Source organism: Chroicocephalus ridibundus, chromosome 16, assembly GCF_963924245.1.
Source record: "Chroicocephalus ridibundus chromosome 16, bChrRid1.1, whole genome shotgun sequence".
Taxonomy (NCBI): Eukaryota; Metazoa; Chordata; class Aves; order Charadriiformes; family Laridae; genus Chroicocephalus; species Chroicocephalus ridibundus.
Window position 1 is genome coordinate 4,478,145 of NC_086299.1, and position 21,538 is coordinate 4,499,682.

Sequence of the window (21,538 nt, forward strand, 5' to 3'; positions counted from 1 at the left end):
TGACAATTCACTCTTACACACATGCTTATTCTGAAGTTGTTAGGTCTTCTCTACATAGCAGGATGTAAAAGCATATATTCATATTCACATGTCTACAGTATTTCTTAACTACTTGTTATAATGTTATGGGTATGATGTAGATACTGATTCTTTTCAGGTTATAATGCTTTATTACCTGAATAGTAGCAGCAGACTCGCAAATGGTAGTTATGTGCTAGTCTTCTGTTCGCATTTTCTGGATGCCTCTGTTAGCTAGAAATGAATTGCTAATGCTGTACTGCATACTTAAAAGTAACAAAAGCAAAAACCTGAGGTGACTTATTCATAGCTCTAAAAAAAGACGAGTGTAAAGACAGGAGTGCCAATAAACAATCAGTTTGGTTATGGTATTAGCTTCGGGAGGAAAAGTGAAAAGAGGTGGTGTTTAAAAAGCAAACAAAACAAAGAGAGGTCCTGCTATGTTAAAGCATGGTTGTGGTGGGATATGAGAAAGCTTTCTTTGGCCTTAATTTTTATATTCCTTTCCAGTGTTGCTAGTACTGTGAAGCATGCGCTGTCAATCTGGCTAAGTATTATTGTGTTTGGTAACAAAATCACAAGCCTCTCGGCCATTGGGACTGTCCTAGTGACAATTGGAGTTCTTCTATATAACAAGGCAAAGCAGCATCAGCAAGAGACTATACACAGCCTGGCAGCTGCAGCCCCGCAATCCGCACAAAGTACAACTGAAGATACTGAGCCACTAATTTCCAAGGATTTGGAACCGTATGATTAATATGGCCACTTATTTTTTCCACCTAGTGTAACTCAAAGGAATCTTCCTGAAAGTGGTTATTTCTTCAACAGTTGATGCTGATTTGGTTCCTTTGAGTTCACGGCAGGTCAAGCCTGGGACTTAAAGCGGAAAGAAAATGATGGGAAGAATCCAGTAAGCCTTGACTTACTCAGGAACTGATATACCAGAGGACCTAGTATCATATAATGTGGTAAACATGGGCTTTATTGTCTTTCCTTGACTGCAAATAACATACAAGTCTATATTAGAGAAAGAACTTCAGTGTCTTATGCGGAAAATTATTCCTTTCTCCCTACCCATCAAAATAATGTGAAAATGTGGACCCATGACTGCATTCTGCTTGCTTGCAGTGGAATGAAATTGGCGCACAACTGAAATTCCTAGTTGTTTGTTACTGTACGCTGCCTGCATCCTCCATTGTTTGTGTGCGTTGTAGAGCTGGAAGAAGGAACTCTCTCCTCTCCCAACAAGTGACTTATTTTGGTATATGTTTAGTTGAAGTAAACTATGGAAATGAGTCCGTGCCCCAAAGCAGTGAGGAGCAGCTATTTCTGACTACAAAGCTAGGAATTGAAAAGTGATTTTTCTACTAAAATTTAACATGGAAATACTGCATCCTGGTTGCCTATCGACAATATTGAAATGCAAATATACACACATATACATACACTGTATAAATTGAGTGTTGAATTAAATATTTGCAGTTACTTAGAGGTAAAAAACACTGAAAAACTGGTGATAAAGGAAGCAGGATCTCTGTATTTCTACAAGAACCCCTTCTAATATTTTAATTTCTTGCATTTTATTATATATTTCTGTTATGAGGAAATAAATTGATTTTTTTGGGGGGTATTATTTCTAAGAGTGCAACAAAATACTGCCTTTTAGAAACTCAGGGTTATAATTCTGACCTATGTGCAAAGTATTTCTATGATTTCTGATTAGGTAAAGAATCTCAGAGGTGTTGTGACAGATGGAAAAGAGGCCACTGAAGGGAGAATATTAACCATAAACTGAGGATAATATTTATTTCTGCTGCTTTTAAGAAGTTTTCTTTTTTAAGGAAGTTCTGTTTTGTGGTAGGTCAAAGATTAAAAGATAACTTTCAAAAATTAAAAAAAAAAAATTCTTAAGTATTGGTAATTAGCTTTAGCAAAAAGGCACATGTAGCTACAAAAACATTCAAATGGACTTCCTGGTAACAAATTTAAAAAATTTGATTTTTTTTAATAATTGACACTGTTCTGAAAGATTGTAGCATGGCATTAGAAGAATAGATAAAGTGGTCTTTATGGTAAAAATAATTTTTAATGGGAAGTTACCTGTGGATTTCCTGCAAAATTTAAGCTCCTGCTTGCATTTCCACTTGTGAGGTGTTCCGTTAGCTTTAATGAACTATTCCCGCAGAGAGCAAAAGTGTGTTCCCAAGACAGTCTCTCTGAAGAAGCCCGTTTTCCCTTTAAACACTGTATGCTGGTTTTGTCTTATGCTTCATTCAGGTTATATTCCTATACATGACTGGTTGCTTGGGGCATATTCTGTGAAGATTTGAGCTGGAGGGAAATGTCAGGTTTTTTCATCATTGTATATGTGATGTCTGTGGTTTTTTGTATCTTTGTACTCCTGTCACTTTTACAAAAAGCTGTGGACTATGGGGTGGAGCTCTGTTTTTCTCTCTTTTTTTTTTTTTTTTTGTAGTTACACTTTTAAAAATCTCAAGTGTATTTGGCAGAAAACAAAGTCTGGCTTGCGTCATATTTCTAGTCTTGTTGGAAGACAGAAACGTAAGTGGCTTTCTGGTTGTCTGGCTCCATTCTCATGTAAGCCCCTTCGTCAACTTCATTTTACAAGTTAGCAGGCTTTGCCTTTCCTATTGCTGGAAAACTGTTTGTGACCCAAACAGCCGTGAGGATTTTGGAACTTGTTCTAACACGTGTCTAAGCTTATTAGTGGCTGGTTTATGCCCCCCCCCCCCCCCCCCCCCGCCATGTTCGGTGGCAGAGCGATCATCCCATTTTATTAGGGGTTTGTTTTTACAGTGTTGATCTTATGTACTTTTCTATGCAGTCTTCTTGCCCTTTATTTTTGTTAGATTAAAGAAACCAACCTCTTTACTGTCCACTTATGTTTTCTGTCTATGGTCGTACTAGTAATTCTCCTTTGCTGTTGTTCCTGTTGGGCAAACAAAGAACATTTTGTTCTGTGTTAATAATTCACGTATTACAGTATTCCACCCCAGCTATCTGCCTTTTGATTGCTTCCTATGATGGCACTAGTACTGCTTGATTTTTTTTTTTTTTTTTTCTGGAAAGCTTGCTCTTGGAACGCTCCAGGGATTCTTTCCCTGGCGTTTCTCACGGCCGCACCCCTGTTGCTCGTGCAGTGACCCAGACGAGCTCTGGAACCACAGCTATGCAGAGTATTTGTTGTACGTTCCCATAGAAACAGCACATCTTCCCGAAAATGTGAATTCCTGAAATAACATGTGTTCTTGCTGAAGAGCCCAACGTTACTCACAGCTGTTGGGGGCTTTCTGAAAGCGTGGACAACAAAGTACGTGTGCGTGACGATCCCTCCTGCCCCGTGTCACGTTGTCACCTCTGGTCACGGTTCACGTCACCACTTCAGCCATAAGCGCGTCCAGTGCTGTTGGCGTGGTCTCCGCTCGCTTCCCTTTTTAGGAATTGCCCTAAAGAATGCAGATCCTCCTTCGCTGTGCGCCCTCCCCTGCCGTTATGTAAATGACTTGTTGGAATCATGCTTTATTCACGTGAAAAATAATAAAATTTGACTTTTTGTATGTCGTTACAAGGATGCTCCTAGAGCCTGGCCCGCGCAGTGAACACTTCTCTTTTTCTGCCACTGATGTGTTTGTCGTGGGTTGGTTTTCGTGTTGGTTTTTTTTTTTTTTAATTTATTGTTGCTTAGGCAGAGCTTGGCCGTTAATTAATGAATTAATTACCGTCCTGCCGGCGGTGAGGCTGATGCGTTGTCGGAAACGGCCGCTTTGACAGTTCCGTGGCGGTTTCTGTCACTCCCCCGCCCCTCCTCATGGCGGCGGCCCTGCGCGCGCCTGCGTCAGCGGCGCCATGGCGTCATCAGCCTGCGGCGGCGGGCGGAAGTGGCGCCTTAGTCCCGCGCTGCCCGTCCCAGTGCCCGGTAGCGGCGGCGGTGAGTGGGCCCGGCTCCCGCGGGGGGTGACGGGTTGAGGGGGGCCCGGCGTCGGCCCGGCGGCGGCGACGGGCTGAGCGGCGGCGCGGGGGAGCGCGGAGGTGGGGCCCCAGGCGGGATCGCGCTCTGAGGCCAGAACGGGTGCGGGGCGGCCTCGCGGCCGGCTTAACCCCCCAGCGGCCGGTAGCGGCGGGCCTGGGGGGTGCCCGGGGGGGGTAGGAGGCCGCGATGATGCCCGTCACCCGTCCGGTAGCGGGGCTGTAGGCGGCGGGCAGCCCCCTCTGGATCTTCCTCAGCGGCGAAACACCCGCCGGTGTTCACAGGCGGTGTTTTCGTTTCAGTCGGGCAGCTCCCTGCGTTCTAGCAAAGACTGTGCGCGTTTCTAGAGTTAAAAGCAGACTTTTCTGGTTCAGCATAAGTCCAGCTTGACTTTACTTGAAGGTGGTCTATTAAGTGTTTGTATATAACAAGTCAGTGTAAAATAGACAGCTGTGGTGGGCTGTGGAGTTCGTGTAGATTTCACTAATGTCGGGTTCTTTTTCAGAGATTTTTTTTTTAAACTCAAATGGGTGATGAAAAGGATTCTTGGAAAGTGAAAACTTTAGATGAAATTCTTCAGGAAAAAAAACGAAGGAAGGAGCAAGAAGAGAAGGCAGAGATAAAACGTATGAAAAATGTAAGCTGCCCTTTGGTATACAAGCATTTTTAATGACACCTGAGGAGTTTCAGTGCCCATATCCTCATTTGCTGATGAGGACAAGGCGTCTTGCCATGTCAGTGGAATTCCTCTGTGCTCTTGTGCATGTTTTGTGGGTGATCTCTTAATTCCAAAGTTTGACAAAAGTACAGTGCTTTGCTAAGATCTCATTGCCCTCAGGTTGTATGCTGTGCTTTGTTTCATAGGTGCTGGTTAGAAAAGGTAAAGAAATTGACGTGATTAACTGGAAGTTGCAGTTCAATTAAAAGCTTTCAAAGATTTTATAGAAGAATGGGTTTAAATAATTGTTCTTGAATAACTTTTGTGGTACTGCTTGGTTTTGTACAATCGTGTACAAAATATTTTTAAAAACCTACAACAGTTAATGCAATCATTATCTATTTTTGTCTAATTACATTGAATTTACAGAATTTCAGCTATAATCGCAATCAAACTGCATTTGACTGTTTACAACTATGAAATCTCTGCTTCCTAAGTTGGTATACTTTACTGGTGTGACCAGATAAGGGTGGCTTTTGAGCCAGGAATGAAAGAGTTGAGTACTGTTTACACTTTTTCATTTTGTGACATAAAAATTAATTGTGTTTTGGGTTTGCCCTTTCTTCTGTTTCTGTCACAGTCAGATGATAGGGATTCAAAGCGGGATTCTCTTGAAGAGGGGGAGTTGAGAGATCATCGCATGGAAATAACAATCAGAAATTCACCTTACAGGAGGGAAGACTCTATGGAAGACAGGTAAAAATAAGAGAATAATTTTGTTACCCGAGGAAGGGTTACTGAAATTATCCTTTAGAAGTATGGAGAAGAGGGTTTAAAAATATCTGAAGGGGAACAGTTTAACTTCTGTAGCATGCAGATGTGCCATCTTGCCTCCTGCTTGTAGAACGTGCCAGGGTGTTGTTTTGAAATACTGATTAAGGCTCAACAGAGTGTTGTGGTCCAATTTTGGCCACTACCTAGTAATAAAATATTTTGCTCAAGATGCAGTTAAAGCGGCCCTGCTGAGTTCTTTTTGGTGCTTAATTCATCTGCAGTTTGCTTATGTATTAAAAGTGCACACGTAATAGTATCTTAATTTCTCATCTACATGACTATGATTTTCTGTAAGGTACTGTTAATGCCTTGGTTCAGGGGTATTACGGAAATGAACTTTAATATAAATTAATAAAATAGGAAAAAAATGCATTATTTTCAAAACAGAGAAAAGAGGAAATAACACACAATGTGTTTGACAGTACGTGTAACTTTCCTAAGTTGGTTTCTTTTATTTGTCTTGTATTTTAGAGGAGAGGAAGATGATTCCTTGGCTATAAAACCACCACAGCAAATGTCACGGAAAGAAAAAACCCATCATAGAAAAGATGAGAAGAGGAAAGAGAAACGTAGACATCGTAGTCATTCAGCAGAAGGTTGTTATTACTGCATTTGGATAACATTTCTGGTAGCTTCCTGACGTGAAGCCAAACAGGCACTATGTAGGTAGTAAATAACTACAAACTAAAGAAAACGTGTCAGGTGGATAAGACAAAGGAATTTAAACTTGTCTTATTTCTTTGATTACGTTTAATGCCCTTACAGGAATGTCAGGGGTACATATGTGTTTGAGAGGACAGTAATCACTTTGGGACAGGGACACAGAGTCTACTTTTACTCTTTGAAGTCAGTTAAGCTTCTTTCTGGCTTCACTGAGTGAGTGGGCTGAGATATGATCTTTGTTTCTGACGACTGTAAAGGAAAAGATATCCTTTCTAAAAACACTCATGTTGTATTCCTGTTACCAGCAGCATTTTTCTGTTTTTCATGCAAACATTTTTGCAAGATCTTATAATCTTTTAGTTTTCCAACACCCTTTCATATCAGGATTTTTCCATCAAGAAACTAACAGAGAACATGAAAATAGGTTGCCATAAGTTTCATCCTTTCTAGCTTTGCTTTTTAAAAATAGGAGCACTAAATATTTTGAATAGTAACACTCCAAAACTCATTTTTGTTTGTTTAGGGAAACATGCCAGAGTGAAAGAGAAAGAACGGGAACACGAGCGTAGGAAGAGACATAGAGAAGAGCAGGATAAAGCCCGTCGTGAGTGGGAAAGACAGAAACGGAGAGAAATGGCAAGGGAGCATTCCAGGAGGGAGAGGTACATCCATTCCTCCCTTCCCTGTGACAAACCAACAGACATGAACAGCTTCCTCCTCTAAATCCATCTCTAACTTTTCGTTGTTTCATTGACAACAAAATTCAGAGCAAAATCTTTTAAGGACTGATGCCAGTGCCATGTTCCTGTCAGTGTGTTGTCTAATGAGAATGTGTTCTTGTCCTTAATTACCTTTGTAAGTGACTTCATTACAACAGATATTTCTAGGTGAATGCATTGCCAGTGTTGTACTATAATGAAAAAAAAAGTGCAAACCAGTTTTGTGTAGTATCAGGGATTTATTAATTGAACTTGCTTCAGTATTGTTGTTGCTAATGAAATTGAATGGCCCTGTAGTTTGTTATGGAAAACCAGTTTTCCTTTACTCCATAAGCTGAATTTGTAGTGAACTGTAACTTAACAAAAAATAATTATTTTCTAGAGATCGTCTGGAGCAACTTGAGCGAGAACGAGAGAGAAAAATCAGAGAGCAGCAAAAAGAACAAAGGGAGCAAAAAGAACGAGAAAGGCGCGCTGAAGAAAGACGTAAGGAACGTGAAGCCAGAAGAGAAGGTAACCATCTCTGTATAAATGTAGTTTGGGCTTTCTATCCGCTGACACAATGGTGGAATGGAGGTATAGAAAGCATTTTTTACTTAGGTCAATGCCAGAATTTGGAAGAAAAAAAAAAAAAGAAAAAGAGGTGGTGGTGGGAGGCTTCTTCATGGGGAGGGGGGGAATCCATTAAGTTCTACATGGGGAAATAAAACATCGTTATGTGCCTTAAATATCATGGCATATTGCTTAGTCAGTAAGTCTTTCTTTGCCTCCCTCTGTTAGTCTGCTTTCCTATAGAAACAGAATTTATGTAATTGCCATTGTCTCCATGTGTGTGTGTGCGTCTGTCATGAGCCCCGTCACCTCTGAACTCTTTGGCTGAGTCTAACCCAATTTTATAGAGGTTGAAGTCTCAAAATTAAGTGTTTTGAGAATTTGGGGAATTAAATTGCAACGGGAGGGAGAGAGATCATGTAAGTACTCCAACCATGAAAAAGGCTGTAGTGTGAGTCAAGTGCGGAGATCTGATAACTGAGCAATTTGAATTACCTTCTACACATGAACCCTCACTTTTCATAGCATATCAGATACTCGCAACGTAAGTTCAGATCATTTTTGATTTGTCTCTGTCCCGACTTTCAGAGGTAAAAATCAGAGCCCATTCTTGTGATCAAGTGACAAAGATTGTTTGAGAGTAGCAGAAGCAGCCATGCTTATTGCTGCTATTTCTAGTTCAGCTCATGTGCTTGGTATTTACACTGATATCATTCAATGTATCTAGCTTTTCATTTTAGTTATTTTTATATCTCTAAATGTTCTCTCAGCTCCTTCTAACCCTTAGCTGTCTTTATTCCTTTATGTATCTTCCTGGTCTGTCCACTTCTCTCTCTGGCATTAATGCCTTAGTTTTAGGGCGTTTTCTCTGTAGTATCTAGGGCATCTTGCTTCTGTTTCCTAAGTATGGCAGCACCTTTCTCTAAGTCGTACAAACCCATATTTTATTGTGCACGAGGTAAATCATAGTCCTTTATTCTCCTAGGTATAGGTAGGTTCCACTTCCGTTCCTCCTGATCATCCTTTAGCATGTAAGGAAAAATGAAAAGTATGCAAAGCAGGTGGTTGTGGCAGACAGAAGTCTTCTAATTAGGGCAGGGAGATGTAACGATTTCTTCCGGTTTTGTTTTCACTAGTTTCTGCACACCATAGAACAGTGAGGGAAGAATATGGAGACAAAGTAAAAATGAGACCCTGGAGTCGCAGTCCATTACGACAGCAAAGAGACAAGCTTGAGCAAGGAGATAGCAGGAAACCAGGTAGCATTTGCCACTTTATGATGTCTTTGCCTGGGGGCTAGGAGGAGCTGTTCTGGGGCAGCGCTTAATTTTTAGCAGTAAACGTATATCCCTGGTACTGGATTGAAAGTATTGTCCACTTCAGCTGTGGTGGCACAACTCTGGAATATTCATGAATACGTACATATGTACTGTTTTCTAAAGCAACACTGGTTTTGCAGGTATCTGTGCAAGTGACAAACTGAATGAATCTTTTCCTTCTTAGTAGTAGGAATAGTAATTTTAAAAGTTTCCGAGTTACTTCATTCAGTGATGAAAGAAGCAGCTGACTGAATTTATAAAGTTTTCTAGTTTAATTCCCTCGCAGATTAAAAAGGGGATTGTGTACACTAGCTCCAGCTGGATTTGTTGTTAGGAGCTAAGCTACCTTAAAAAGTTACCTTACAGGGATCAATATAGTTTAAGCATCACTGATATTGTCATCTTGTAGTAGAAAATAAATGCTTAAGGCAGTATTCTGGTTAGAAAATGGTCCTTCCCGTGCCTAGAAGGTCCTAACTGTGAGTAGAGAACATGCACATTTGACGTAGAAGTGTCTTTGGTTAAAGAAGAAAAGCTCTGTGTCCGCTTTGTGAACGGGTGTAGCTGTAAAAATGAGGTAATTATTTCAAGTAAGCTGATTGCAGAATGTAGTCAGCTGAAATCCCAGGTGGGGGCAGGCAGCAAGTCCTTTGAAGCTACTGTCTGATCGATCGACAGTTATTTGCACGTGCTATTTCTTGGTGGTACAGAGGGGCTGCATTAGAATAGGAAGCACTGATAGCAAGCGCTGTATGTACACGCATTAGTGAGACTGTGTTGTGGTGATACTTGTTGCCATGTTACTTTTTTAAAAAAAATTTTTTTTTAATTACACTTAGAGGGGCCTATGCATATATCATGTTTTAAAAAGTCAATATTTCACATTTTTGGCTGTTGATCCTGCACTACTGCAGTTCAGAAAAGCTGTTTGTCTTTTGAGCAGTGTGAATTTTTATTTTTTTTTTAGTGTTCTGTATTTCCAATACAGAATGTTCAGCACCAATTTAATGGCCAGAGAAAGCAACGCAGTTATCTGGGTATTCAGAGTCTTATAAATAGATGCGACATTCAGTCAGCACCCTGTTTTTAATTTTTATGGTCTCAACAGTGAAAGAAGAGAAACCAGAAGAGAGAGATCCTCTTTCAGACTTGCAAGACATCAGTGACAGTGAGAGAAAAACCAGCTCGGCAGAGTCTTCATCAGGTGATTAAATGCAATTTAGTAGATGTAATTAATTGTTCAGTTGTCTGTTGAGGAAACAGTGTTGTTAGAGTGTGTGCCTACTTAGTTACGCGTTTGATGATTCCTGAACAGAATCTGGATCAGGCTCGGAAGAAGAGGAGGAAGAGTCTAGCAGTGAAGGTTCTGAGGAAGAGGGAGAGGAGGAGGAGGAGGAGGAGGAGACGGGAAGCAATTCTGAGGAAGTGTCTGAGCAGTCAGCTGGTGAGTAACATAAAGCAGCTCCTAGAACGGTGTGTTATGATTTTCTTTGTTTCTCATTCTGTATTGTTTTGTTTGAACATTTTCCTTTTCTCTTAGTCTAGGATAGGCTGAGACCTCACAGGTCAAGATAACTAAAAAGAAAAAAAAACAAGTACAAGTCATATTCTATCCTTTTATATAGAGGTAATACCAATTACTCGTCTAAGAAGCCAGATTAGAAAACTGAAAGCCATTTTTTGTCTTCCTAAATGGTGTAAGGGTAACAGTTCCAGTAATTTTGTAACAGAACAAATATTCTGTAGAGAGCAAGTCTGCAGTTATTTGGGGGGTGGTGAAATACAAATGTCTCTGTTATTTTGATTTATTTTCAGTTGCAAATCTCAAAGGCTTTTTTCATGCCAGTACAAATAGATGAAAATAATAAAAAAGGTTTGGCAAAAAGTCTACTTAGAGCCATTCTTGTCACTAATGAGTGAAGAAAAGGCACAAAAGCATGCTCTGATGGCTGGATATTTTTCTTTAAAATCAATTACAGTCAATAAGCAAATATTCATAAGTTTCCTGACTTAATTTATTCACCTCCTCCCAGCTCTGAATTCCCAGATAATCGGTAAGAATTGTATTCCCTGTTGGAAGCTGAAAGGTGCAGTTCTGTGGAGTCAGGGGAAGCATTTTCTTTCCAAGTGAACCAGAAGTAAGAGGTCACTAACTAGATAGCGGTGAAAAGGCCTGGTGAATTAGAAAAGCCTTTCAATTAGTGATCTGCCTTACAAGGAACTACAGAAATGTTGGGTTTATTCAGTTGCACTTGATTCTGTTTTGCAGAAGAGGTGAGCGAAGAAGAAATGAGTGAAGAGGAGGAACGGGAGAATGGAAACCACATCCCAGTTGGTACAATGCAAACACTGATTATTTTTTTTAAAGTGTTTGGCTGAATTTTTGTAGCCAAATAAATATTTCTACAAATATTTTTAAAATATTTTCAATGTATTTTTCTAAAGCATCGTGTATTTGGCATTTTGAGGCTATCCTTACGTCAGAATCAGAAATTCCTTGAAATTTGTTCGAAGGTCTATGTTTAGAGGAAGTCAGAGCCTAGTTTAATGAGCTAATGCTTCCTTCTTTTTCATTTTGGGTCTCTTGCTCTGTCCTTTTGTCAAAAAAAGCTTTTCAGTTAGAATGAGATATACTGGGTCAGTTTTCCCTCTCATTCTGGTAGTGGAAAGATTTGTTTTTCTGACATCCTGTATTTAATGCCAGAAATTGTATTTACATGACTGTAAACGAGTTCTTGAAAGCATTATCTCTGCAAGGAGGAGAAATCGGGCTTCTCCTTGATCTTTATTGTTGCAGTAAGTTAAGTTGCGTAAGTTGCACGCCTGTTTCATGTATAGTGATCAGTGTTTCACTACCCTTATTTGTCTAAAGCTGAACTTAATTGTTCCAAATGTCTTCCTCTTTCCACGACTGATTCTGACCTTTAAAGTTACAGAGTCGAGGTTTGACCGAGATTCAGCAGGCAGCGAAGTCGAAGAGGAGGAAGTAGGGGAGGGCACCCCTCATTCCAATGCCATGACAGAAGGAGACTATATTCCTGACTCGCCAGCTTCCTCCCCCATCGAACTGAAACAAGAGCTTCCCAAGTATCTTCCTGCGCTTCAGGTAGAGGATCACTGAAATGATGCTTGAGAATATCATAGGCAAAGGGATTTCCCGAGCTGCTTTGTTAACAAGTTGTGCATGAGTTTATGGGCAGATACACCTTGCTGACTCAGCATCACAAAATACACATTTCTGCGTGAAATATTGCTGTCTCTTTTGACAAGGAAAAATGGGCATGGAGCAAAAATGAGATTACTCTTAGATATAGATAAGAATGTAATAATACGTAGCTGATACTCTGATATCTTGGCATTGCTATCTGGAAATAGATACTTGTGAGAGAACAGTCCTGTTAACATGAATAGAAACTGATGGGGTGGTTATTCTTTTTGTAGCCAACAGCAAAGTGTAGAAACATGAAGAGAAAGCATATTTTTATTAATTGAATTATGTGAAAAGTATCGGTCTAAGTTGCTGAGTTGCCACCTTTGCCATTGTGGCAGAAATTTCAGCTTATTCTGTGCAAAAGTGAGTGAGTGAAGAATTAATTAAATAATGTAGTTAATCTACTAAAACACAGACTCTGTCCAGGATTCCTTTAGAGATCCAAGTGAAAATAAACCCCAAAGATACCTTTCTTACATGGAGTAGCCAAGTTGTTGAATTCTCTTGGTTAATTTTAACTGTTCCCGTGAGATTGCTGAAGTTTACCTTAAGTCTTATTTAAAAAAAACTAGGCAAAATCCTCCCCCAGGTGCTGGAGGAGTAAATGTTGTCCATCTGTTTTTTCAGGGATGTCGTAGCGTGGAGGAATTTCAGTGTTTGAACAGGATTGAAGAAGGGACGTATGGTGTAGTGTACAGAGCGAAAGACAAGAAGACTGGTTAGTATAAGTGGTCTCCAGTTATTATCTCCATGGTATTTGGGGCCGAAGTTGTATGCAAATTATGATTCTGCATTTCTCATTGATGAACAAAATCCGTCTAAAATGCTTTCTTCCTTATCGAGAATAATGCTTTTTAATAGGGTGTGGACTTTGACATAAGGGCTCCGCTTGCAGCTGTTTGAGTTCAGAAGTAATCCCTGTATTGGCCACGATGGTGTAGAACAATTAACACGATTTCAGTTTCTGGCTCGAAAGGCAGTTATTTCTGGCTTGAGATCTGCTGTAGATAGTTGCCAGGTTGCAAGTTTTCAAAATTTACTATGAGCATTCCAGCAGGCGTCACTGTAAGCACAGACACGGTTAGGGAATTCATAAAGCAGGGGTTGGTGAGCAGTGAGTATATACTGCAGTATTTTGTGGTAGAAAGAACTTTCATTCTTTTCCGTTTTTAAGCTCCCTCTCAAAAAACCACTTCTCGTGTGTACAAGTGGATTTGTATTTCTAAAACTCAGGCTCTTTGCTTATCTGGTTTGTAATAGCAACACTGGAGGACCTCTTAACATGCATTTTATTAGCTGTGTGATGGGAATTCTGCAGTTAATAATGCTGTTTTCTTTACAGATGAAATTGTGGCTCTGAAGCGACTGAAAATGGAAAAGGAAAAGGAAGGCTTTCCCATTACTTCTCTGAGAGAAATAAATACTATTCTGAAAGCACAACATCTAAATATCGTCACTGTCAGAGTAAGGCCACCATCTTCTATTTCAAAAATTTTTTTGTTCTTGAAATATTGCCTGTTGGCTTTTAAAATGCCTTATAAAAATGTTAGCATTCGCAGCAGAGCCTGTTTCTGTAAACAGTTGTATGCTACCCGTAAAACTATATAGACATTACTCGTCTGTATATAATCCAATGTTTTGCAAAAGTGTGCTTTTTTTCATAGAAAAATGGATTTTCTATGGATTTTACCAATGTCAGGCTCCACTTATCCTCTTGCCAGTGTATTTTGAAAAGTCGTTTTTGCATGCTTTTTAAATACTGTGTGCTTGTTTTGATCATTTGTTTCTGTGTTTTAGGAAATTGTTGTAGGTAGTAACATGGATAAAATCTATATTGTAATGAACTACGTAGAACACGATCTCAAGAGTCTGATGGAAACAATGAAGCAACCATTTCTGCCAGGTACTGTTTGCCATAGTCTCCTATAATTCTTAAAACTGGAAAACTGGCCAACACAAACCTCAGTGGCTTTGGGCTTTTTGTGGTGACGTGTAATGCCTTGGAATGTCCTGTGAGTGTTCTTTGGAACACGGACTTCATTGCTTTTTCTCTGTTTGGTCTGATTTTACTGATAGAAGCGAAGATAGGATCGTAGGCTGGCAGTGCTGATACTCATAGTGATCTTTGGCTGATGAATCCAGTTTGGATGCTTAGGGTGAGGGGGAGATTCAGATGTGAGATGGAAGGAGTTTCCCCTATGCTAAACCAGAAAAGAACACTGGGTTTTAATTTTGGCCACTTCCTGTGTTTTTGAGAGGCATTAATTTCTGAGCATTATTTGGATGCATTCCAGCTATCTAAATTAATTTTGCTTTACTGGCCGCTCTGTGGGTTTAACTTTTCCTGTGCCATATTTTTATGGTGCAGTCTGTACTACGCTTTTAACTTGACATCCCTTTCCTCCCCCTGCGTGTTCCCCAAACAAAAAAAAAAAAACAAAACGGAAAAATAGATTTCCTCTCTTAAATGTATTTGTTGTCTTTTTATCATTTCAGGTGAAGTGAAAACCTTGATGATTCAGTTACTGCGAGGAGTCAAGCATCTTCACGACAACTGGATACTTCATCGAGACCTGAAAACTTCCAACCTGTTACTCAGTCATTCAGGCATTTTAAAAGTAAGAATTACATGAAATATACCACGCTTGTATTGCAGAATACACTGCATTATAGCTATCTCAGGAGCTGGGTAGACTGTTTTGCTTTTGTCTTTAGGAGGTATGAGGTGTGGCTTGTAAAATGCACAGTTGTGAAGGACTGAACTTTACTGTTAAAGTAAAGAAAAGAGACTGTCTTACCAAAACTCTGAGATTTATGCTAGGATGTGATGAATAAGCATGCTGTAGTGAATAGTGAATTCTTTTTTAGAAGTCTGAACAGTGCTCTTCTCTTCCTGGTGATTCAGCAATTCTATATGCCTGACTGTAATTTTCTTTTTCTATATCAGCATCGTAGTGTTTGAACTGGGGTTGCTCTTTCAACTTGAGAGACTGCGAATCTTAATATAAGAATATAAATCTCTGTAGTAATGCTGAACCATCAGTCACTGGTGGAGATGTGAGATTCTTTTCACAAAGAAAAAGTCTTTTGAAAAGTTGCACGTTTTAAAAATCTACCTAACCTTTCACTGCCTACTTACAAAAATCTAAGAGAAAAGCAGTACTAATAAGCTCAGGACGTAACATTTCAATTTTTACTTCTAAATTGTAGGTGCCAATTATGTATTGCCATTATTTACATCGTACAGCTGTTACAGTTGTTAAGCCTTTCCCTTTCTCAGGAAAACTGGGCTTGAAATTTTTTTTTTTTTTGCTTGGCAAAGTTGAAGTCAGCATTTATTGTCTTTTGGTTTTATTTTTTCCCCTGCCACGTAAGCTTTCTGTGAAGGTGATCAATAACAGGAGCTCTTCCTTGGCCTCGGGAAGGGAAAAATGTATTTTCCCTTCAGTGGAAAAAGACAAGGCAGGCCCGTGAGCGTGTTCTGGGGGGCTGTTTTTGAAGGCTGGAAGCCATGCAATAGCCAACATGGCCAACACATCTTGGCGCTGTTAGTAAATGGTGTGGTCAATGTTGGAAATAGTGCTGATTACCACTTTCCATTTAGGTTGGAGATTTTGGACTAGCCCGGGAATACGGATCTCCGCTGAAGCCTTACACGCCAGTGGTGGTGACGCTTTGGTACAGGGCTCCGGAGTTGTTGCTTGGAGCCAAGGTAAGTTTCTCCTTGTTCCTCTGGCTGCTAGAGCAATGACTCTTCAGATTAACTGTATTTTATAATTTAGGAACAAAGTATGAGTATGCTTGATTCTTTGTATTGATTTAGAGATGGAAATTCTGAAACTTCAGTATTATTTTTCCTAATAATGCAGCTAAAAAATTCCATCTTCTACAGATAGAAAGTGGGTGGGTAACAGTTTTTCTCCTTTAGGGTGCTGATGTGGTAGTGCTGCTGGGTTTCTCCTGGATTGGTGCAAACTGTCACTGTCATCTTGGGCAGCTGGATTTTTAATTTTTCTTTTTTTTTTTTTTAACCTTAGTCTAAAATTTGTGACACCTGAGAGCAGAGCAAGGTACTGGCAACGGCTGCAGTTAAGAAAAGAGGTTTAAGAGACTGGGTTTTGTGCCCGTAACCCGAGATTGCTGTTGTGGCAAAACAAGGGCTAAGGATCTCTGTGAAAGAGAGTGCAAGTTAGAATGATTTGCTAGTTGTGATGCTCTGTTTGTGAGTGAAAAAGAAAGGCAACATTGTGCAGAAGTTTCATCCTGAAGTATTTGTGTGTTAAGGGTATTACTCATAATTCACAGTAATTTTAACTTTGAAATAAAGGCAGTTGAGACCCGTGCCTTGGGTATTGGAATGATTGCACGTGTTCTGTTCGGAGTGGTAGAATCTTTAAGGGAAAAAAAAAACCAAACCCCAAACCAAAAGAACAACAAAAAAACCACAAACAACTCAGTGAAAGTATTTTACTGATTTTATAAGGTATAACATATTCTTTCTTTTCAGGAATATTCCACGGCGATAGACATGTGGTCGGTAGGGTGTATATTTGGAGAGCTGTTAACGCAGAAACCGCTGTTTCCAGGGAAGTCAGAAATTGACCAGATCAACAAAGTTTTTAAGGTAACATTTTTAACTTTGGATTCTACCTGACTGGTTTTAGAGGCAGGTACATCAGAGTAGTAAGAAATTAAAAGTGCTTGTTGCTCTTTGACAGAGATTCAGCTTTAATAAAAGGCTCATTACTCTGATCCTTGTTTTACAATGCTTGTAGGAGGCCAGGATCATGACTTGTGTTTCTTCTGTTTTCTCTGGATACTTACCAACTCCTATAGCTACATAATAAATAAGCACAAGGGTTGCGCTCCGGAATGAGTTTATTAAGGAGATATTTTAATTTGCAGGATCTCGGTACTCCAAGCGAAAAAATCTGGCCTGGTTACAATGAGCTGCCAGCAGTGAAGAAGATGACGTTCACAGAATATCCCTATAACAATCTCCGCAAGCGATTTGGAGCCCTCCTCTCCGACCAGGGGTTTGATCTGATGAACAAGTAAGTGCTACCTTCCAGGGTGTCCTCGGGAAAATGTGCTGACATGCTGTGATCGTGGTGGAAAACAACTTGTAGGGAAGGGTGGTATTTCAAGGCATTTAACCTTGTCAAAACACACTGATGCATTTGAAGTTTGTCTGTGACGTTCCTTGCAACAGCTTTATTCAGTGTGCCAGGCTCTTAACGCCTGCTCTTAAACATCAGTCCAAGGCTATCCTTGCACACTTATATCCTAAAAGAATAGACAAATGTTTTAGTAGTAGTTTTAGCTTGTTCGTGTCATGTTTAATTAGGTGTTGAGTCAGCTATCATGCAGTCTGCTGATGGATCTTGTTAAAACAATTGAATTACAGCTGAAAAAAGGAAAAAAAGCAGTACATTCTAGAGATCATATTAAAGAATTAGGAAAATAACAATCTTGTTTTCTTCCTAGATTTTCATCTGATGTTCTGGCAGGCTTTTTAACTAACTCTGCTGGTGCATTCTGACTGCATTCCACTTCAGTTTTCTTTAAAATGTTGACAATAGTTTGAGAGATTTTTTTCCTTTCTCTCTTCTTCCCTATTTCATTGTCTTCCTATATTCTTCTCAGCTTTTTGACATACTACCCAGCCAGAAGAATTACTGCCGAAGATGGTTTGAAGCACGAGTATTTCCGAGAAACGCCCCTTCCTATCGACCCGTCCATGTTTCCCACCTGGCCAGCAAAAAGCGAACAACAAAGAGTAAAACGTGGCACTAGCCCACGACCACCTGAGGGAGGCCTTGGCTACAGCCAGTTGGTAAGCACAGCTCATCCAGGCAACTGACACAGGCTCCTGATGTCCTCGGACATGTCTGAATCCTGATTTTTGTCAGCCTTCTGGGGCTTGGGATCCTGAGACTCACCTCTGCTTGCACAAAAGAGACACTCTAGAAGGGCAGCTTTTTTCCCTCTCTTCCTTTTCAAAGGACAGGTCCAATTACTGCTGTATTCACAGAATCATAATTTCAGTACATAATCTGAGAAAGAAATGATGCCTGGTTTTATCACAGTGCAGAACAGTTTTTCTTTTGAAAGTGTACCTTGTTTTACACTTTCAACGAAGCTTTCAAAGCTGCAAATTTATTTAAAAAAAAAAATACAAACCCTGGTAAGTAAGTTATGCAGGCCCTTTTTTCCAATATTTGAAGAGGAATTCAAAAAAGGGCAAGGCTGGGGTTCTTTTCTTTCTGTCAGTGGGGATTGTGCTGCCCATGTTGAAAAAAAAGCTGCCCTTGTACATACGGCATGTTACGGTCTCAGGTGCCCTAATTATATCAACTTGTTATTACTATTTTCCATGCCTCAGCATAGATGAAACAGCACTGTCAGTTATTGTGCCCAATTTAACAGATGAAGTAGCCCAAAAGTTTGTTTAACCTCAATTTTTTTGGAGGGTATAAAAATTGACAAGGAGAGTATGCAGGGTGTTTCGTCAGCTGCTGAAGAAGTGTAGTTTACACTTGTTAATAGAGTGTGTTCCCATTTTTTTTCATCTTTCCCCTGTTCAGTCAAAAGTAGATATACAAACTAGGAATACACTTGAGATGCCTTTAGAAGAAACAGCAATGTTTAAATATCATGAATAACGCTCTGCCTCAACCTTAGCTACGATATCACTAATCAAACATTTGTTTCTTATCTCTTAAAGATACTTGATTTTTTTTGTTGTTTAGATTTTTGTGTTGGAGAGGTAAAATATATCTGCACGCTTACTGATAAATGACTTGTGATTGGTTTTCACAGGGTGATGATGATCTGAAAGACACGGGTTTTCATCTGACCACCACAAATCAAGGAGCGTCTGCTGCAGGACCTGGTTTCAGCCTCAAGTTTTAAAACTCAACAGGAAAAAAAGAGAGAACTGTTCACGTGAGTGGATTTCTGAGTCCCCAGTTTTGTTCTTCACGTCAGGGGGACGATGTTTTTCACAGGGGAAAAGTCAAATGTCATCAGAGATTCACAGGCTCTTGCTGGGTGTGGAGTATAACTAACTGCTGCATTCCATTAGAGGACTGGAATTAACCCGAAAAGCCAAGGATCATTACAAAATTTGACAAAGGAAAACTTGAAGTACAGTCCTGGAACAGTTTCTGGTTTATTTTTAGGTTCTTTTTCGTTGGGTTTGTTTTGTTTTTTCCTTGTAAATTTGTAGAATTAAAATACATTTTTAATTGTTTAACAGTGTGAAGGATTTCATTTCTTCACATGCAGCAGACTTGGATGTTGGTGGCATTAAGTCTTCTAGAGTGGGAAGTTATTTTCCCTGCGGGCCCCAAATCTGTGCTGACTATTCCAGTGTATTGTCAGCCTGGGGAAACAGCTGTATTTGAAGTAAATTCTATGGGGCTGAATATAGTTAGAGCAAAAAACCGTACCAGTTCTGAGGTTTCTTTCCCGTTGTGTGCCTTGCAGAGAGCTAGGCGGGGTTGGGCTCGATACTCACAATGGTTTTGGGTGCGCTGCTGAGCTGAAGGCTGTTTGTTTGATGTGTTGTATACATGTATTTACAATGGCACTGGTGCAAAAGAAGTACTCTGTGGTTTTATAAATCAAAAAGACTTAATATGGAGACTTGATGATACTTCATTTTCTATAGAAAGTTCTCTTAAATGTGCACTTTTTCCATAAAAAGGAAGAGCTTAGCTTTACTGATTGTATAATGCCATATTCCAGTCCTTTCTCATAAAATGAAAGGCCAGACGAATCATGTTGGAATATCGGGGTCTTCTGAGTCTCTAATTTCTATAATGGTATCATTCTTTTCTGGGAACGGGAAGATTTGGAAAATACCAGGGTATTCATGCAGTCAGAACTGGGCACCAGTCCAGTAAAAGGATTAACTTAAATTATAAACATTCCATCAATTTCAGTGCATTTTAAGAGTTTCTCTGGGTAAAGGCCTTGGAGCTGGAATTTGGATGTACTAACAGTGTGGTAAATTTTGAAAACAGTGGTTTTGGTTGTTGGTTTTGTTTTTCTGTGGGGGAATGCAGAACTATTTGCTTTAGGCCTGATTGATTGCCTAGTGCTGCAGGAGAAACAGCTCTGGTTACTAGTCTGTTAACCGAAATATGCATGATTTTAGCGAGATTCCTCATAGGTGGAGATCGATAACCCACTGAAAAGTGGGGGGATTGCTACATGCCCCAGCGTACAGGAAAGGAGAGCTGTTATGCTCTAAAGGAGTAGAGCACAACTGCGTATTTTGTATTTCAAGCTGTGCTGTGCGTCTTGCACTCCGTGCAATCACTGCCTTCCGAGCTTCTAGCTTCCTTGGCATTGTGGCAGCCAGTACGGGCATCACTGGAAGATCCGTGTTCCTGACAAAACGGGTTATTCATCTAAGTTGGGGTAATTTTAGTAAATCAAAAAAACCCTAATGCCAGATTGCAATGGAAATTTAACATGGTTATGGCAGATATGTTAACTCACTTTTTTTTTTTTCGTAGAAGGTAAATAGCTCTCCCTGAGCAGTGCAATGTTATTCAGTTACTACATCTCAGCTTTTATTTTTGTCTCAGTTGTCTATTTTTGCATAGAGTAATTGCTTCTTATGATCCTGAGCTTAATTGTCTATGCAAAGATGCATTTTTAAGTTTTATACTATGCTGTACTCTCAACTGTGATGGTAAAACTGTCCTAGAACAGAGGAGAATTTAATTGATAGAGCCTTTCTGCTGTAATACAGGTCTCGCTAGACAAACTGCTAACCTACCCTGCAGCGCCTGAGGTGCTCTGCAGTTTTGTTGGTGCTTTTAAGTAGGAAGAGACTTGTTTCAAGAGGTTGAGGACAACTGAAAAAAGGATGATCCTAAGCAGGCTGCTTTAACACTGGCAAAGGACCTTGCTAAATGTAAAGACTGCCAGGGATTCTGAGATGTGCAAACGAATGCTCCGCCGCTGTAGACGTTGGAGTGCACCAGGCTTCGCCTGCTGATATTAATGCGATTTTCCTGTTGGATGCGGCACGTTTACTTCCTCGTTCGGGTGACTGAGGGAGGCCAGCGGTGGAAATTACCTCATCTCTGTTGAAGGAGTTGAGAAGCTTATTGATCAGACACCTAAAGGAGAAGTTCTGAGGAGCTGCTGATGGAGGTAAACAGTCTATTGGGATAAGATTACACCAGTAATAAATACAAACCACAGGAAAGAGGCTGGGGGGAAAACCATGTTCTGTGGATACTTGAACCGAACATGTCGAAATGTGGCATGGAGTAATTGGAGAGGGTTTGTTATGACCCTACATCCTCCTTCTGACAAGTAAAAGTACTCTAAGGTCTTACACTCTTTTAGAAGTTCTTCTAGTGCTATGCACCAGGACTTAAAAAATGACAGCAAAACACTTACAGAGCGTAACTGATCATTTTCCTTCCACAGTACCTCTGCCTCCATTGCGACACAGCCGCGCCATCGATCTGTTCGCTCGTTTGTTTGACGAGGAGTTATGTTCTTGTTTTTCAGCCGTCTGCAGGGATCCACATAGTTTAACTGCAACAT

The 21,538-nt window shown here is 40.1% G+C and overlaps 2 protein-coding genes across 13 annotated transcripts in view; both read left to right on the forward strand.

Moving 5' to 3' along the window:
• Positions 1-2,768, forward strand: part of SLC35E2B (solute carrier family 35 member E2B) — a 19,460-nt gene extending 16,692 nt beyond the window's left edge. For all 8 annotated transcript variants that reach the window (XM_063353524.1, XM_063353522.1, XM_063353516.1 and 5 more), the window contains one exon: positions 529-2,768. In XM_063353524.1, coding sequence (XP_063209594.1) covers positions 529-775 — 247 coding nt within the window. In that variant the 3' untranslated portion in view covers positions 776-2,768. The remainder of the gene's footprint in view (positions 1-528) is intronic.
• A 1,125-nt stretch (positions 2,769-3,893) lies between these two features.
• LOC134523967 (cyclin-dependent kinase 11B) lies at positions 3,894-21,497 on the forward strand. Of its 5 annotated transcripts, XM_063353512.1 has the most exons (21): positions 3,895-3,967; positions 4,512-4,643; positions 5,305-5,420; positions 5,970-6,094; positions 6,685-6,823; positions 7,263-7,393; positions 8,569-8,691; positions 9,860-9,955; positions 10,067-10,195; positions 11,021-11,086; positions 11,682-11,857; positions 12,590-12,680; positions 13,305-13,426; positions 13,760-13,865; positions 14,459-14,580; positions 15,567-15,674; positions 16,470-16,586; positions 16,868-17,016; positions 17,609-17,798; positions 18,785-18,910; positions 20,730-21,497. In XM_063353512.1, the coding sequence occupies exons 2-20, from the start codon at positions 4,533-4,535 to the stop codon at positions 18,875-18,877; spliced, it is 2,310 nt and encodes a 769-aa protein (XP_063209582.1). In that variant the 5' UTR covers positions 3,895-3,967; positions 4,512-4,532; the 3' UTR covers positions 18,878-18,910; positions 20,730-21,497. The 5 variants fall into 5 exon arrangements, with proteins under 5 accessions (XP_063209584.1, XP_063209585.1, XP_063209582.1 ...); XM_063353511.1 differs by lacking the exon at positions 20,730-21,497 and having other exon boundaries at positions 18,785-20,721; XM_063353513.1 differs by lacking the exon at positions 20,730-21,497 and having other exon boundaries at positions 11,688-11,857; positions 18,785-20,721.
• Positions 21,498-21,538: the final 41 nt, after the last annotated feature.

Bases quoted from the DNA above. Each gene is read 5' to 3' on its own strand.
- LOC134523967 (XM_063353512.1), top strand. From the start codon at position 4,533: ATGGGTGATGAAAAGGATTCTTGGAAAGTGAAAACTTTAGATGAAATT. The intron at 7,394-8,568 runs GTAACCATCTCT...TGTTTTCACTAG, and splicing joins ACGTGAAGCCAGAAGAGAAG to TTTCTGCACACCATAGAACA. The intron at 17,799-18,784 runs GTAAGCACAGCT...TGGTTTTCACAG, and splicing joins GCCTTGGCTACAGCCAGTTG to GGTGATGATGATCTGAAAGA.